Raw genomic sequence first — 16,719 nt, 5'->3', positions numbered from 1 at the left:
GAAGGGGGGGCCATCTCAAAGGGGGTATTATAATCAATGGCGGGGGGAAGGCACTCCTCAAGGGGGAATAATTATAATCAAGTGCTGGGGAAGCACGCTCCAAGGGGTATTTATAACAATTGCTGGGGGGAAAGCACTCTCAAGGGGTTAGGGGGTAATAATCAAGGGGTAACTGGGGGAAGAACTCTCAAGGGGGTATTATAATCAAGTGCTGGGGGGAAGCACTCTCAAGGGGGGTATTATAATCCAAGTGGCTGGGGGGAAGCACTCTCAAGGGGGTATTATAACAAGTTCTGGGGGAAGCCACCTCCTCAAGGGGGTTATTATAAATCAAGTGCTGGGGGAAGCACTCTCAAAGGGGGTATTATAATCAAGTGCTGGGGGAAGCCACTCTCAAGGGGGTATTATATCAATCAAGTGCTGGGGTAAGCACTCTCCAGGGGGTATTTATAATCAAGTGCCTGGGGGAAGCACTCTCAGGGGGTTATTATAATCAAGTGCTGGGGGGAGCACTCTCAAAGGGGGGTATTTAATTAATAATCCAAGGGTGCTGGCGGGGGAAGCACTCTCAAGGGGGGTTATTTATTTAATCAAGGGTTGCTGGGGGAAGCACTTCCTCAAGGGGGTATTATAATCAAGTGCTGGGGGGAAAAAGCACCTCTCAAGGGGGTTAAATTATAATCAAGGGGGTTGTCTTGGGAAGCACTCTCAAGGGGGGTTATTATAATCAAGTGCTGGGGGGAAGCACTCTCAAGGGGGTATTATAATCAAGTGCTGGGGGAAGCACTCTTCAAGGGGGTTATTATAATCAAGTGCTGGGGGGAGCCTCTCAAGGGGGTATTTAATCAAGTGCTGGGGGGGAGCAACTCTCAAGGGGGTATTATATCAAGTGCTGGGGGGAAGCACTCTCCAAGGGGGTAATTAAATTAATAATTCAAGGTGGCTGGGTGGGGGAAGGCACTCTCAAGGGGGTATTAATAATCAAGTGCTGGGGAAAGCACTCTCAAGGGGGTATTATAAATCAAGTGCTGGGGGAACACTCTCAGGGGGTTATAATCAAGTGCTGGGGGGAGCACTCTCAAGGGGTATTATAATAAGTGCTGGGGAAGCCCTCTCAAGGGGGTAATTATAATCAAGTGCTGGGGAAGCACTCTCAAGGGGGTATTATAATCAATGCTGGGGGGAAGCACTCTCAAGGGGGTATTATAATCAAGTGCTTGGGGGGAAGCACTCTCAGGGGGTTATAATCAACTTGCTGGGGAAGCACTCTTCAATGGGGGGTAATTTTTCAGTGCTGGGGGGAAGCACTCTCAAGGGTGGGGGTATTATAATCAAGTCTGGGGGAGCACTCTCAACGGGGGTATTATAATCAAGTGCCTGGGGAAAGCCACTCTCAAGGGTGGGGGTATTAATAACAAGTGCTGGGGGAAGCACTCTCAAGGGGGGTATTAATAATCAAGTGATGGGGGGAAGCACTCTCAGGGGGGTATTATAATCAAGTGCTGGGGGAAGCACTCTCAAGGGGGGTATTATAATCAGTGCTGGGGGGGAAGCAACTCGTCAAGGGGGTATTATAATCAGGGGGGTGGGGCTGTGGGGGGAAGCACTCTCAAGGGGGTATTATAATCAAGTGCTGGGGGAAGCACTCTCAAGGGGGTATTTATAATCACGTGCTGGGGGAAGCACTCTCAAGAGGGTAATTATAATCAAGTTGCCGGGGGAAAAGCACTCTCCAAGCGGGAGGGTAGTATAATAGTGCTGGGGGGAGCACTCTCAGGGTATTATAAACAAGTGCTGGGGGATGGAAGCACTCTCAGGGGGTATATTATAATCAAGTGCTGGGGAAGCACTCTCTCAAGGGGCATTATAATCAAGTGCTGCGGGGAAGCACTCTCAAGGGGGTAGGTATTATAATCAAGTGCTGGGGGAAAGCACTCTCAAGGGGGTATTATAATAAGTGCGGGGGGGGAGCACTCTCCAAGGGGGAATTATAATCAAGTGGGGGGGAGCACACTCAAGGGGGGTATATAATCAAGGCTGGGGGAAGCACTTCAAGGGGGTATTATAATCAAGTGCTGGGGAAGCACTATCAAGGGGGTATTTAATCAAGGGGGGGAAGCACTCTCAAGGGGGTATTATAATCCAAGTGCTGGGGGGGAAGCACTTCTCAACGGGGGGTATTATAAGTCAAGTGCTGGGGAAGAACTCTCAGGGGGATTATAATCAAGTGTGGGGGAAAGCACTCTCAAGGGGGTATTAAATCAGTGATGGGGGGAGCACTCTCAAGGGGGTATTTATAATCAAGTGCTGGGGGAGCACTCTCAAGGAGGTCTATCTTATTATAATCAAAGTGCTGGGGGGAGCAGCACTCTCAAGGGGAGGTATATATAATCAAGTGATTGGTGGGAGGGAGGAAGCACTCTCAAGGGGGTATTATAATCAAGGCTGGGGAGGAAGGTGGAAGCACTCTAAAGGGGGTATATAATCAAGTGCTGGGGGAAAGCACTCTCAAAAGGAGTATTATAATCAAGTGCTGGGCGCGGCAGCACTCTCAAGGGGTTACATAATCAAGTGTGGGGGAAAGCAACTCTCAGGGGTATTATAATCAAGTGCTGGGGGAGGGAAGCACTCTCACGGGGGTATTTATAATTCAAGTGCTGGGGGAGCACTTCAAGGGAGGTATTATAATCCAAGTGATGGGGAGCACTCTCAAGGGGATATTATAATCAAGTGCTGGGGAAGCACTCTCAAGGGGGGTATTAAATCAAGTCGCTCGGGGGGAGCAATCTCAAGGGGGTATTATAATCAAGTGATTGGGAGCACTTCAAGGGGGGTATTATAAATCAAGTGACTGGGGGGAAGCACTCTCAAGGGGGTATTATATCAAGTGCATGGGAAGCACTCTCAAGGGGTATTACTAATCAAGTGCTGGGGGGAGCACTCTCAAGGGGGTATATAATCAAGTGCTGGGGGAAGCACTCTCAAGGGGGCCATTATAATCAAGTTGCTGGGGGAGCCACTCTCAAGGGGGGTCTATAATCACGTGTGGGGGAAGCACTCTCAAGGGGGTCTTATAATCAAGTGCTGGGGGAAGCAATCTCAAGGGGGTATTCTAATCAAGTGCTGGGGGAAGCACTCTTCAAGGGGGTATTATAATCAAGTGGGGGCTGGGGGGAGCACTCTCAAGGGGGTATTATAATCAAGTGCTGGGGGAAGCACTCCAAGGGGGTATTATAATCAAGTGCTGGGGGAAGCACTCTCAAGGGGGTATTATAATCAAGTGCTGGGGGAAGCAATTCTCAAGGGGGTATTATATCAAGTGCTGGGAGCAACTCTTCAAGGGGGTATTATAATCAAGTCTGGGGGAAGGGGCACTCTCAAGGGGTATTATAATCCAAAGGGCGGGGTGGGAGCACTTCAAGGGGGGGTATTATAATCAAGTGCTGGGAAGCACGCTTCAAGGGGGCTATTATAATCAAGTGCTGGGGGAAGAACTCTCAAGGGGGATTATATCACGTGCTGGGGAAGGGGGCACTCTCAAGGGTTGGTATTATAATCAAGTGGCTGGGAAGCACTTCAAGGGGGGATTTATTATAATAAGTGCCCGGGGGGAGCAATCTAAGGGGGATTATAATTCAAGGGCTGGGGGGGCACTCTCAAGGGGTAATTATAATCCAAGTGCTGGGGGAAGCATATCCAAGGGGGGTATGATAATCAAAAAAGTGCTGGGGGGGGAAGCACTCTCAAGGGGGTATTATTAACAAGTGCTGGTGGGAAGCAACTCTCCAAAGGGGTATTATAAACAAGTGGACTTGGGGGAAGCACTCTCCAAGGGGGTATTATAATCAAGTGCGGGCGGGAAGCCACTTAAGGGGTATTAAATCAAATGCTGGGGGAAGCACTCTCAAGGGGGTATTATAAATCATAGTGCTGGGGGGGAAGCACTCTCAAGGGGGTTATTATAATCAAGTGGCTGGGGGAGGGAAAGCACTCTCAAGGGGGTATTATAATCAAGTGCTGGGGGGAAGGGCACTCTCAAGGGGTATTTATAACAAGTGCTGGGGAAGCAACTCTCAAGGGGGTATTTAATCAAGGGCTGGGGGGAAGCACTCTCAAGGGGGTACTATATCAAGTGTGGGGAAGCAACTCTCAGGGGTATTATAATAAAGTGCTAGGGGGAAGCACTCTCAAAGGGGTAATTATAAATCAAGTTGCGGGGGGAAGGGCACTCTCAAGGGGGTATTATAATCAAGTGACGGGGGAAGCACTCTCAAGGGGTATATATAAGTGATGGGGGGGGTGGGGAAGCACCCTCTCAAGGGGTATTATAATCAAGTGCTGGGGGGAAGCCACTCTCAAGGGGGTTGGGATTCATAATCAACGTGGCTGGGGGGAAGCACTCTCAAGGGGGTATTATTAAATCAAGTGCTGGGGGGGGAGCACTACTCAAGGGGTATTATAAATCAAGTTGCGGGGGGGGGAGGCACTCTTCAAGGGGGGATTATTAATCAAGTGCTTGGGGGGAAAGCACTCTCAAAGGGGGTTATTATAATCAAAGTGCTGGGGAGAAAGCACGGGGCCTCAAGGGGTATTATAATCAAGTGCTGGGGGAGCCACCCTCAAGGGGGTATTATAATCAAATGTGCTGGGGGAAGCACTCTCAAGGGGGTATTAGAATCAAGTGCTGGGGGGAAGGGGGACACTCTCAAGGGCGGTTATTAATAACAAGTGGCTGGGGGAAGCACTCTCAAGGGGGTATTATAATCAAGTGTGGGGAAGGGGGCACTCTCAAGGGAGGTTATTAAAAAAAGTGCTGGGGGGAAGCACTCTCAAGGCGGGGTATTATAATCAAGCGGCTGGGGGAAGCACTCTCAAGGGGGTAGTATAATCAAGTGGGGGGAAGCAACTCTCAAGGGGGTATTACTAATCAAGTGCTGGGGGGAAGTCACTCTCAAGGGTATTATAATTCAAGTGCTGGGGGGAAGGGGCACTCTCAAGGGGGTTATTAAATCAAGTGCTGGGGGAAAGCACTCTCAAGGGGGTATTTATAATTCAAGTGCTGGGGGGAAGCACTCCTCCAAGGGGGTATTATAATCAAGTGCTGGGGGAAGCACTCTCAAGGGGGGTATTATAATCAAGTGCTGGGAAGACTCTTCAAAGGGGGATATTAATCAAGTGCTGGGGAAGCACTTCTCAAGGGGGTATATAATCAAGTGCGGGGGAAGCATTCAAGGGGGTATTATAATCAAGTGCTGGGGGAAGGGGGACACTCTCACGGGTTGGGTATTATAAATCAAGTGCTGGGGGGAGCACTTCAAGGGGGTATTATAATCAAGTGGGGCTGGGGGGAGCACTCTCAAGGGTATTATAATCAAGTGCTGGGGGGAGACTTTCAAGGGCGGGGGTCTTATTAATCAAGTGCGGGGAAGCAATCTCAAGGGGGTATTATAATCAAGTGCTGGGGAACGCACTCTTCAAGGGGGATATAATCAAGTGTGGGGGAAGCACTCTCAAGGGGGTATTATAATCAAGTGCTGGGGCGGGGGAAAGGCAATCTCAAGGGGGTTATTATAATCTAAGGGCTGGGGGGAGCACTCCAAGGGGGTATTATAATCAAGTGCTGGGGGAAGCACTTCCAAGGGGGTATTATAATCAAGGCCTGGGGGGAGGGGGCACTCTCAAGGGGATTATAATCAAGTGCTGGGGGGAAGCACTCTCAAGGGGGGTATTATAACAAGTGCTGGGGGGAGCACTCTCACAAGGGGGTATATAATTCAAGTGGTTGGCGGGAAGGCACTCCTCAAGCGGGGGTATTATAATCAAGTGCTGGGGGGGCACTCTCAAGGGGGTGATTATAATCAAGTGCTGGGGGAAGCACTCTCAAGGGGGTATGATAATCAAGTGCTGGGGGAGCACTCTCAGGGGGTATTATAATCAAGTGCTGGGGGAAGCACTCTCAAGGGGGATAATCAAGTGTGGGGGAAGCACTCTAAGGGGGTATTATAATAAGTGCTGGGGGGACGCACTCTCAAGGGGGTATTATAATCAGTGCTGGGGGGAGCACTCTCAAGGGGGTATTATAATCAAGTGCTGGGGGGAGCACTCTCAAGGGGTATTATAATCAAGTGCTGGGGGGAAGCACTCTCAAGGGGGTATTATAATCAAGTGCTGGGGGAGCACTCTCAAGGGGTATTATAATCAAGCTGGGGGGAACATCTCAAGGGGTTATAATCAAGTGCTGGGGGAAGCACTCTCAAGGGGGTATTATAATCAAGTGCTGTGGGGGAAGCACTCTCAAGGGGTATTATATCAAGTGCTGGGGGAAGCACTCTCAAGGGGGGTATTATAATCGAATGGGGGGAGCACTCTCAAGGGGGTTTATAATCAAGTGCTGGGGGAACACTCTCAAGGGGGGGGTATTATAATCAAGTGCTGGGGGAGCATCAAGGGGGTATTATAATCAAGTGCGGGGGAGCACTCTCAAGGGGGTATTATAATCAAGTGCTGGGGGGAGCACTCGCAAGGGGGGTATTAAATCAAGTCTGGGGGGAAAGCATAATGGGGGTATTATATCAAGTGCTGGGGGAAGCATCTCAAGGGGTATTATAATCAAGTGCTGGGGGAAGCACTCTCAAGGGGGATTATAATCAAGTGTGGGGAAGCTCTCAAGGGGGGTTATAATAAAGTGCTGGGGGAAGCACTCTCAAGGGGGTATTATAATCAATGCTGGGGGGAGCACTCAAGGGGGATTATAATCAAGTGCTGGAAGCACTCTCAAGGGGGTATTATAATCAAGTGTGGGGAGCACTCTCCAAGGGGGTATTATAATCAAGCTGGGGGGGAAGCACTCTCAAGGGGGATTATAATCAAGTGCTGGGGGGGAGCTCTCAAGGGGGTATTATAATCAAGTGCTGGGGGAAGCACTCTCAAGGGGGTATTATAATCAAGTGCTGGGGGAAGCACTCTCAAGGGGGTATTATAATCAAGTGCTGGGGGAAGCACTCTCAAGGGGGTATTATAATCAAGTGCTGGGGGAAGCACTCTCAAGGGGGTATTATAACAAGTGTGGGGGAAGCTCTCAAGGGGTATTTATAATCAAGTGCTGGGGGAAGCACTCTCAAGGGGGTATTATAATCAATGCTGGGGGAAGCACTCTCAAGGGGGTATTATAATCAAGTGCTGGGGGGAGCTCTCAGGGGGTATTATAATCAAGTGCTGGGGGGAACTCTCAAGGGGGTATTAATAATCAGTTCTGGGGGAAGCACTCTCAAGGGGGTTTATTAATCAAGCTGGGGGAACAACTCAAGGGGGTTATAATCAATGCGGGGGAAGCACTCTCAAGGGGGTATTATAATCAATGCTGGGGGAAGCACTCTCAAGGGGGTATTATAATCAAGTGCTGGGGGAAGCACTCTCAAGGGGGTATTATAATCAAGTGCTGGGGGAAGCACTCTCAAGGGGGTATTATAATCAAGTGCTGGGGGAAGCACTCAAAGGGGGTTATAATAAGTGCTGGGGGAAGCTCTCAGGGGGTATTATAATCAAGTGCTGGGGGAAGCACTCAAGGGGGGTTCAAGTTACATTAGGGGGTTATAATCAAGTGCTGGGGGGAAGCACTCTCAAGGGGGTATTATAATCAAGTGCTGGGGGGAGCACTCTCAAGGGGTATTATAATCAAGTGCTGGGGGGGAAGACTCTCAAGGGGGATTATAATCAAGTGTGAAGCACTCTCAAGGGGGTATTTAATCAAGTGCTGGGGGAAGCACTCTCAAGATAATACAATCAAGTGCTGCTGGGGGAAGACAAGGGGGGGGTCTACAAGTATTATAATCAAGTGCTGAGCACTCTCAAGGGGGTATTATATCAAGTGCTGAAGGGGGAAGCACTCTCAAGGGGGTATTATAATCAAGTGCTGGGGGTAGCACTCTCAAGGGGGTATTATAACAAGTGTGGGGGGAAGCACTCTCAAGGGGGTATATAATCAAGTGCGTGGGGGGAGCACTCTCAAGGGGTATTATAATCAAGTGCTGGGGGAAGCATCTCAAGGGGGTATTATAATCAAGTGCTGGGGGAAGCACTCTCAAGGGGGTATAAATCAAGTGCTGGGGGAAGCACTCTCAAGGGGTTATAATCAAATGCTGGGGGAAGCACTCAGATTATAATCAAGTGCTGGGGGAAGCACCTCGGGGGAAGCAAGAAGTATTATAATCAAGTGCTGGGGGGAAGCACTCTCAAGGGGGATAATCAACTAATCAAGGGGAAGTGCTGGGGGAGCACTCTCAAGGGGGGGTATTATAATAAGTGCTGGGGGAAGCACTCTCAAGGGGGTATTTATAATCAAGTGCTGGGGGAAGCATCTCAAGGGGGATTATAATCAAGCTGGGGGGGCACTCTCAAGGGGGTAAGGGGGAATGGGGGAATAACGGGGGAAGTAAGCAAGTGTGGGGGAAGCACTCTCAAGGGGGAATAATAGCATAAGAATCAAGTGCTGGGGGAAGCACTCTCAAGGGGGTATTAAATCTCAAGTGCTGGGGGGAGCACTCTCAAGGGGGTTATAATCAAGTGCTGGGGGAGCACTCTAAGTCAAGGGGTGGGGGTTATAATCAAGTGCTGGGGGGAAGCACTCAAGGGGGTATTATAATCAAGTGCTGGGGGGAGCACTCTCAAGGGGTATTATAATCAAGTGCTGGGGGAAGCACTCAAGTGATAAGAATCAAGTGCTGGGGGGAAGCACTCTCAAGGGGGTAATTAATAATCAAGTGGGGGCTGGGGGAAGCACTCTCAAGGGGGTATTATAGTCAAGTCGCTGAAGCACTATCTAAGGGGGGTATTATACAATCAAGTGCTGGGGGAAGCACTCTACAAGGGGGGGGTATTATAATCAAGTGCTGGGGTAGCACTCTCAAGAAGGGGGTATTTATAATCAAGTGCTGGGGGAAGCACTCTCAAGTGGGGGTATTATGAACAATCAAGTGCTAGGGGGGAGCACTCTCAAGGGGGGTATTATAATCAAAGTGCGGGGGAAGCACTCTCAGGGGGTATTATAATCAAGTGCTGGGGGAAGCACTCTCGGGGGGAAGTCGGGGGTATTATAATCAAGTGCAAAGGGGGAACTACTCTCAAGGGGGTATTATAATCGTGCTGGGGAGCACTCTCAAGGGGGTATATAATCAAGTGCGGGGGAAGCACTCTCAGGGAGTCATTATAATCAAGTGCTGGGGGGAAGCACTCTCAAGGGGGTATTATAATCAAGTGTGGGGGAAGCACTCTCAAGGGGGTATTATAATCAAGTGCTGGGGAAGCACTCTCAAGGGTGTATTATAATCAAGTGCTGGGGGAAGCACTCTCAAGGGGGTATTATAATCAAGTGCTGGGGGAAGCACTCTCAAGGGGGTATTATAATCAGTGTGGGGGAGCACTCTCAAGGGGGTATTATAATCAAGGGCGGGGAAGCACTCTCAAGGGGGTAGGGGGTTATAATCAAGTGCTGGGGGAAGCACTCAAGGGGGTATATAATCAAGTGCTGGGGGAGCACTCTCAAAGGGGGTATTATAACAACTGGGGGAAGCCTCAAGGGGGTAATAATCAAGTGGGCTGTGTAAGCACTTCAAGGGGGTAATTCAGTGCTGGGGGGAGCACTCTCAAGGGGTATTATAATCAAGTGCTGGGGGGAAGCACTCTCAAGGGGTATTATAATCAAGTGCCGGGGGGAAGCACTCTCAAGGGGGTATTATAATCAGTGCGGGGGGACACGATGCAAGCACTCTCAGGGGGTATTATAATCAAGTGCTGGGGGGAGCACTCTCAAGGGGTATTATAATCAAGTTTTTTGTGGGGGAGCTCTCAAGGGGGTTATAATCAAGTGCTGGGGGAAGCACTCTCAAGGGATGTAATAATATCAGGGGGTGTTGAAGGGGGCAATTCTCTCAAGGGGTATTATAATCAAGTGCTGGGGGAAGCACCTGATTATGATACGATTCCCTCTGGGTGAAAGTGACTCCCAGGGTAGAGGGACCTCGATATTAAATGAAGCCTGTGGCTTAATTTGAGTGCGTGTGAATTTTGTCACTTACACATTTGTGACTTTATGTTCCCTAATACTGAGGCATAAATATCGTATGTTAACGAATTCCTTATACATTGGGAGGAACTTAAATCCAAGGAGAATTATATTTTTAGGTGTTGGGGGGAACACTTATTGATTAATTCCACTTGAATCAACGTATTTTCCCAAGGTCTTAGGGCTGCATTCGTCTTTGTTGAAGGGAAAGTATAGCCTTACCATTTGGGCCATTTTTTGGACACCCCTGTAATGTTGGCCGAATTGCAATTAATTGTGCCAATCACCACACACACACACACACACACAAAACTAAAAACAAAACCTTTGAAAATTATTAAAAATGCAAAATGTGGAGTGTATATCCTTCCCCCAACCCAAAAAAAAAAAGGTAGCAATGTGTAAGTGACGAAATTCACACGACTAATTAAGCCACAAATAACGTCTAATATCGAGGTCTCTATTCCTTGGGAATTTATTTCACCCAAGGGAAACTTAATCAAGTGCTGCGGGAAGCACAAGTTCTAATTTCCCTCGGGTAAAATAAATTCCCAAAGAATAGAGACCTCGATATTAGACGCTACTTGTGGCTTAATTAGCGTGTGTGAATTTCGTCACTTACACACTTGCTACCTTTTTTTTTTTTTTTTATTTTTTTTTTTTTTTTTTTTAATTTTTAAGGTTTTGTTTTATTTTATTCTTTTTTTGGGGTTTTTTGGGAGGGCATACAGTTCACATTTTTATCTTTTTAAAGGTTTTGTGTTATATTTTTTGTGTCGAATACAACCCACCTTTTACATTTTTTAATTTTTAAGGTTTGTTTTATCTAATTAATTATTTTTTTGGTGGACACATACAATCCACCTTTTGCCTTTTTTGTTTAATTTTTAGGACATTTTACGTTTGCCATAATAGGCAAACCAAAGTCACACTTGTATAAGTGACAAAATTTCTACTCACACACACATAAACACACTCAGAAATTAAGCCGCAGTTATATTTAATACCGAGTTCTCTACCCGAGGAATAACTCACACCCAGGGGAATTGATCAAGTGCTGGGGGAAGCACTCTCACTTCCAAGGGGGTATTATAATCAAGTGCTGGGGGAAGCACCTGATTATGATACGATTCCCTCTGGGTGAAAGTGACTCCCAGGGTAGAGGGACCTCGATATTAAATGAAGCCTGTGGCTTAATTTGAGTGCGTGTGAATTTTGTCACTTACACATTTGTGACTTTCGTTTCCTAATACTAAGGCACAAATATCGTATGTTAACGAATTCCTTATACATTGGGAGGAACTTAAACTCAAGGAGAATTATAATGTAAGTGTTGGGGGGAACACTTATTAATTATAATTCCACTTGAATGAAAGTTACTCCCAAAGTCTAGGGAATTCTGTATTGCACAATATTTGTGGCTCAGTATTAGGAGTTCTTCACCCTATTGTCCTCTGACCTCAGAAGAAATCGGCCAGTGTGGGTTTTCTGTCACTCCTACGAGGCTCTTGCTGCCTCTGGGGCTGCCTGTCTTGTGCCCTCTTTTGTCCTTTTGTCTTGATGATTTCCAGGACCTCGTTAAAGAAGGCAAGGACGCCCTCCTCACTGCCTCGGAGGGTGCAGATGTTGCCTTCCTCTTTAGTCTGGGGTCCCTGGAATTGGACCTTGTGCGCATCGATCATCCTTCTGATGTTTTGTCCTCCTCTGCCGATGATCATGGCGCGTTCCTGGTAGTCGAGGACCACTCTGTAGAGGCGCTCTCCCATCTTGGTCAAGCCTGTCATAATTTCCTCTGGTGCTTGATCGCCTCGTGTTGCTTGTTCTCTTGGGAGGGGTTTCTTCATAGCTTTATGTATCGCGAGACAAGCGTCCTCGACATCGCTTAGTCGACCATGTATGGTGACAAAGTCGTCCTCTCTCTTATGGACGATGATGGTGACGTTGTTTTCCTTCTCCAGTTTCTTGAGGTTTCCTCCTTTGTGCCCGACGAGAAGTCCTTTTTGCTTCCCGTCGACGTCGAAACGATATTTGCCAGGGCCAATTCTGGTCAGTCCATGTTCGGTGATCTCAGCGTTGTTAACGCTGACCTCTTCAAGGATGAACTTGAGGTGGTCGTAGGCTTTTCTCACCTTGTCGAGGTCTCCGCCCAAGAAGCCAATTTCTCTCTTGTCTTCTTCTTGAGGCAGAATGAGACTGACTTTGAAGAGGCCCCTCACTTCTGCAGCCCCTTGTCCATTCTGGGCGAGGGGGGAGGAAAACGTCTGCCCTCGAGCAGCAAATCGAACTGGTAGAAGTTGAGGCCGACGAGTTTCAGGTCGTCTTCTGTCGGCCAGTTCTTGATGTCATCGATTATTTCTGAAATGACAGTCTCAACTTCGAGGGCGTCTTCCAGTGATCCACAGATGCTGACGTAATGGCGTTGGTCGTCTTCATCAGGGAGGTGGATGGTCACATTCCTTTCCCTGTTGAGTTTACGGATGGTAGCATCTTCTGGTCCCCTGATAGCCTCCCTAAATTGCCGGTGAACTGTCATCAAGAAGTCCTGTTTTCCGACAGCAAACAGCCCTCGGGAGACTTGGGGAAGTTTATTGATGTCGAAAATCCCGTCTACTCTGAACTGTATTTGTTTGTAGACCTTTTCGACATTGTTCTTGTTGCCTGTGAGTTGAACAATCCCGGAACCATCGTTTGGGACGTGCATGACGACCCCGTGCTCCTGCTTGGCCATCTTGGCAAATCTGCCTCCCTTTCCGATTATCTGTCGTCCCATGTCTACATCTTGTTGACACTGGAAAGTGAAGCATTTACCTCTTGCATGTTTAAGAGGCCCGCATCTTGTAGGTCTGGTCGGTTCACGGGTGTTTACAGGGGCAGGTCTTCTTTTTCCCGAGTTCTTCTCAGGAATAATCTTGACTATGTTAGCAAACGTCTTCTTCCCTCCTGCTTCCTGACGTCCACTTTCGTCGTCTTCTCGAGTCACTGGTTTCATTTCTTCATTATTGCCATCATTTTGTTCTTCTTTAATACTAATCTCGATGGGAGAACTTTCCTCCTTCTCCCCTCGAGGAAGAACACATTCCTCTTCTTCCTGTGGACAAGTATTTTCCTCTACTCCTTCCTGAGGAAGAACACACTCTTCAGTCGTCTCCTAGTTTCTTGTTTTTCCGTTTTTTACTTCTTGAGTGAAATTTTTTTCTTCCTGTTTATCCTCAAGATGAACCTTTTCCTCCTCTTGTGTTGGTAGAGTCTTGTCCTCTTTCTTCTCTTCGAGAGGGAGTTGGTTTTCCCTCGAACGCAAAGTTTTAGGCACAAGTCTTCGTGTCATGCCTCCTTTGCCCTCCTCCTCGGGGGCCTCTCGAAGAGATATACCAACTATGACTTTGTGCCTGGGTTCCTCGAGATCCCAATCGTCCTCCTCGTCCTCGAAATCCCAGTCGTCTTCGTCATCAAATTCTGAATAGTTCAACTCTTCCATACTGTCATCCTCATCGTAGTCTTCTAGTGGTAATTCCTCGATGAGTGGAAGAGTTCGACGTCGCACAATAACAAACGTTGGATGCTTAACCACAGGCTGTTCGGGCTTCCTTTTGAGTGCATCAGCAAAACATAATATATTGTCATTCTGCTGGACTTCCTGCCTGTGGTCTTCCTCTGTCTCCTGATGAGGAGAAAGCTCTTCCATATCGACGTTGCAGTGTCCCTTCCCTTCAAACTCGTCAGGATCTCCTGAATGTGCAGGAAGGCCATTTGCACTCGATTTTCAGCGCCCTCTAGAAAGGCGGCCTCCTGGACGTCGCCGTCGGGAAGGACGAGGCGGACATTGTAGAATTTCGTGAATTCTTGGACCTCGTTCTGTAATTTTCGGAGAATCTGTTTCTCTTTCACGGACAGTTGGAACTCGTACAAATCCCCATCAGTGAATTTGAGTTCCATTTTCTCCTTCTGAGGAAGTGTCTTTACCTCCTGCGGAGGGGTCACGTCGACACTAGCTGCGTTCGAGGTCTCTGATTCGGTATTGTCGTGACTCGACCTTCCAGTGATTTCCGTAATAAGGACATTGGCGTCAGTCAAGTCTCTGTCTTCTTCCTTTCCGTGGTCTTCCTCCTCGTCCTCTTCATTTTCCTTCTGTCCGCCTTCTTCCTCTTCGAACTTTTTCTTTTCCGTCTCCTGGTGTTCTTCCTTGTCGTCTTCCTGTTCTTCTTCCTCTGCATCGTCCTCTTCATTAACCTTCTCCTGATAGTCGTCCTCGTCTTCGGTCTTGTCGTCGTCGTTGGTCTTGTCATCGTTGTTGGTCTTGTCGTCGTCATTGGTCTTGTCATCGTTGTCGTTGGTCTTGTCATTGTGGTCGTTGGTCTGGTCATCGTCGTTGGTAATAATGTCGTCGTCATTGGTCTTGTCATCGTTGTCGTTGGTATTGTCGTCATCATCGTCTTTGTTTTCTTCGTCGTCGTCAAGTCCCAATCCATGTTCCATATCCCTTGGACGCCTTCAGCAATGTCCTTTGTACCTCCGAGGAAGTACGGGACAACAAAGACGCCGATAAGACACAGGAACATTTTGGGCCAAAACAAGAAATTGAATCAAGTCACGAAGAACGTCGTCAGCTGCTGCAGGGTCCCTGAGGACCACCTGGAAGAGTGGTCCTCACCAAGTGCTGTAGGGTCCCGTGGCAGGCTGAGAGAGAGGGTTCCTCGTATCCAGAAAACTTTGTTAAACGAATATAGTCCAGAATGGTATGCAGAGCGCGACGCACTCTGTTTTCCATTCTGAAATCCAAACGACATTGCCGAGCAGCGTCACAAAGTCGAAGCTCTTTCTCAAGAGTCGACTGCCAAAGGACGCCGCCCGCCAGTACAAGTCGCAACAAAAGCATTAATCCTGCTAAGAAACTTCTGAACACTGAGCTAATTGCTGTAGAAATCATTTTGCTGAATGATGCCGAACCAGTGTGCTTTCGCCAAGCTTAGTTTTCATTCAAGACGCCTGATCTGATCTGAGTCCTGATTCGGAGTCCTGGAGCCTTTCCAAGATCGCTTCTTCGAAGAATTCTTCCTGGAGCCTTTCCAAGATCGGTTCTTCGAAGAATTCTTCCTGGAGCCTTTCCAAGATCGCTCTTCTTCACAGTTTTCGTCCTGAAGCCTTTCCGAGATCGATTCTTCGGAGATTTCGTCCTGGAGACTTACAAAGATCGCTTCTTCGCAGTTTTCGTCCTGAAGCACTTCCAAGATCGCTTCTTCGGGATTTCGTCCTGAAGCACTTCCAAGATCGCTTCTTCGGGGATTTCGTAGGATTCAATGGAGACTCCGGACTCCCGGGTTCCATCCTATCCTATGCTTAGTGAGGTTTCATTTCTTTAAGGAGAACAAACTGAACGCACTCTGTGGTATGTGAGAGCTAATAATAATAATAATAATAATAAAAAAATCCTCATAGTAGCACGAGTCTTCAAATGGAGAAACAAATCCACAGTTATGTAAATGTACATATATTTCAGTTTAAACAGCAAAGATAGCTTTCGAGAATCTGTACGGTTCCACTTATCAGATTGATAAGGGAACCGTACAGATTCCCGAAAGCATCTTTGCTGTTTTTAAACTGAAATATATGTACATTTACATAACTGTGGATTTGCTTTCTCCAATAATAATAATAATAATAATAATAATAAAATAATAATAATAATAATAATAATAATAATAATAATAATAATAATAATAATAATAATTATTATTATTATTATTATTATTATTATTATTATTATTATTATTATTATTATTATTATTATTATTATTATTATTATTATTATTATTATTAACTTTATATTGGTTCTAAATGGCTCTCGTAGTAAATTGTATTGAAGATATGCTATAAATATGTTGGCTTCAATACAACGTCCTCACTTTGGTATTAGTTTAACCTGATTTGGTATTTTGTCCATTGGTTATTGCTCTTATATCTGGCTGATAGTACGTATGTTGACGTCAGTAGCTTGAATTTAACTTAGGTAAATTAAATATCCTTTTTATGTACAATTTCTACATCCTCAGGTACAATTCAACTACGGGAGGAGCATCAGAACCCAAAATAAATAGTTAATTATCATAATTCATTATCATTATTATTTGAGAGATACATATAATAATAATACTAATAATAATAATTATTATTATTATGAGTATTATTATTATATTATTATTTATTATTATTATTATTATTATTCATTATTATGATTATTATTATTATTATTAAAACTTTATATGGTTCTAAATTTCTCTCGTAATTAATTTGTATTGAAAGATATCTATTAAATGTGGTTTGGCTTTCGAATAACCGGGAAACGGGTGCGCGTCGAGAGAAGACAGCAGGGGTGTTGGTGCAGGGGGGTATTGTGCGTGGATATGAAACACTGCATATTGTGATTATGTTTCATCTGTGTTAATTGTTTGGTAGACGTGACATTAGATTCAGTACGATTTCTCATGAATGACGTTCAGTAGCTTGATTTACTAGGTAAATTATATCCTTTTATTACAATTTCTACACCCTCAAAGGTCCAATTTACTACGGGAGAGCCATTCAGAACCAAAATAAATAGTTATTTCCTAATTATTATCATTATTATTGGGATACATATACCCTATATATCTATTTATATATAT

The 16,719-nt window shown here is 46.4% G+C and overlaps 1 protein-coding gene across 1 annotated transcript; it reads right to left on the bottom strand.

The window, feature by feature from the left end:
* Positions 1–13,558: 13,558 nt before the first annotated feature.
* LOC135213879 (serine/threonine-protein kinase rio2-like) lies at positions 13,559–14,533 on the bottom strand. Its single transcript, XM_064247979.1, has one exon. It carries the CDS (start codon positions 14,531–14,533, stop codon positions 13,559–13,561), a length of 975 nt encoding a protein of 324 aa, XP_064104049.1.
* Positions 14,534–16,719: the final 2,186 nt, after the last annotated feature.

The sequence above is a fragment of the Macrobrachium nipponense genome, chromosome 43 (genome assembly GCF_015104395.2).
Source record: "Macrobrachium nipponense isolate FS-2020 chromosome 43, ASM1510439v2, whole genome shotgun sequence".
Classification (NCBI taxonomy): domain Eukaryota; kingdom Metazoa; phylum Arthropoda; class Malacostraca; order Decapoda; family Palaemonidae; genus Macrobrachium; species Macrobrachium nipponense.
This window is presented reverse-complemented; position numbering and strand designations above follow the sequence as displayed.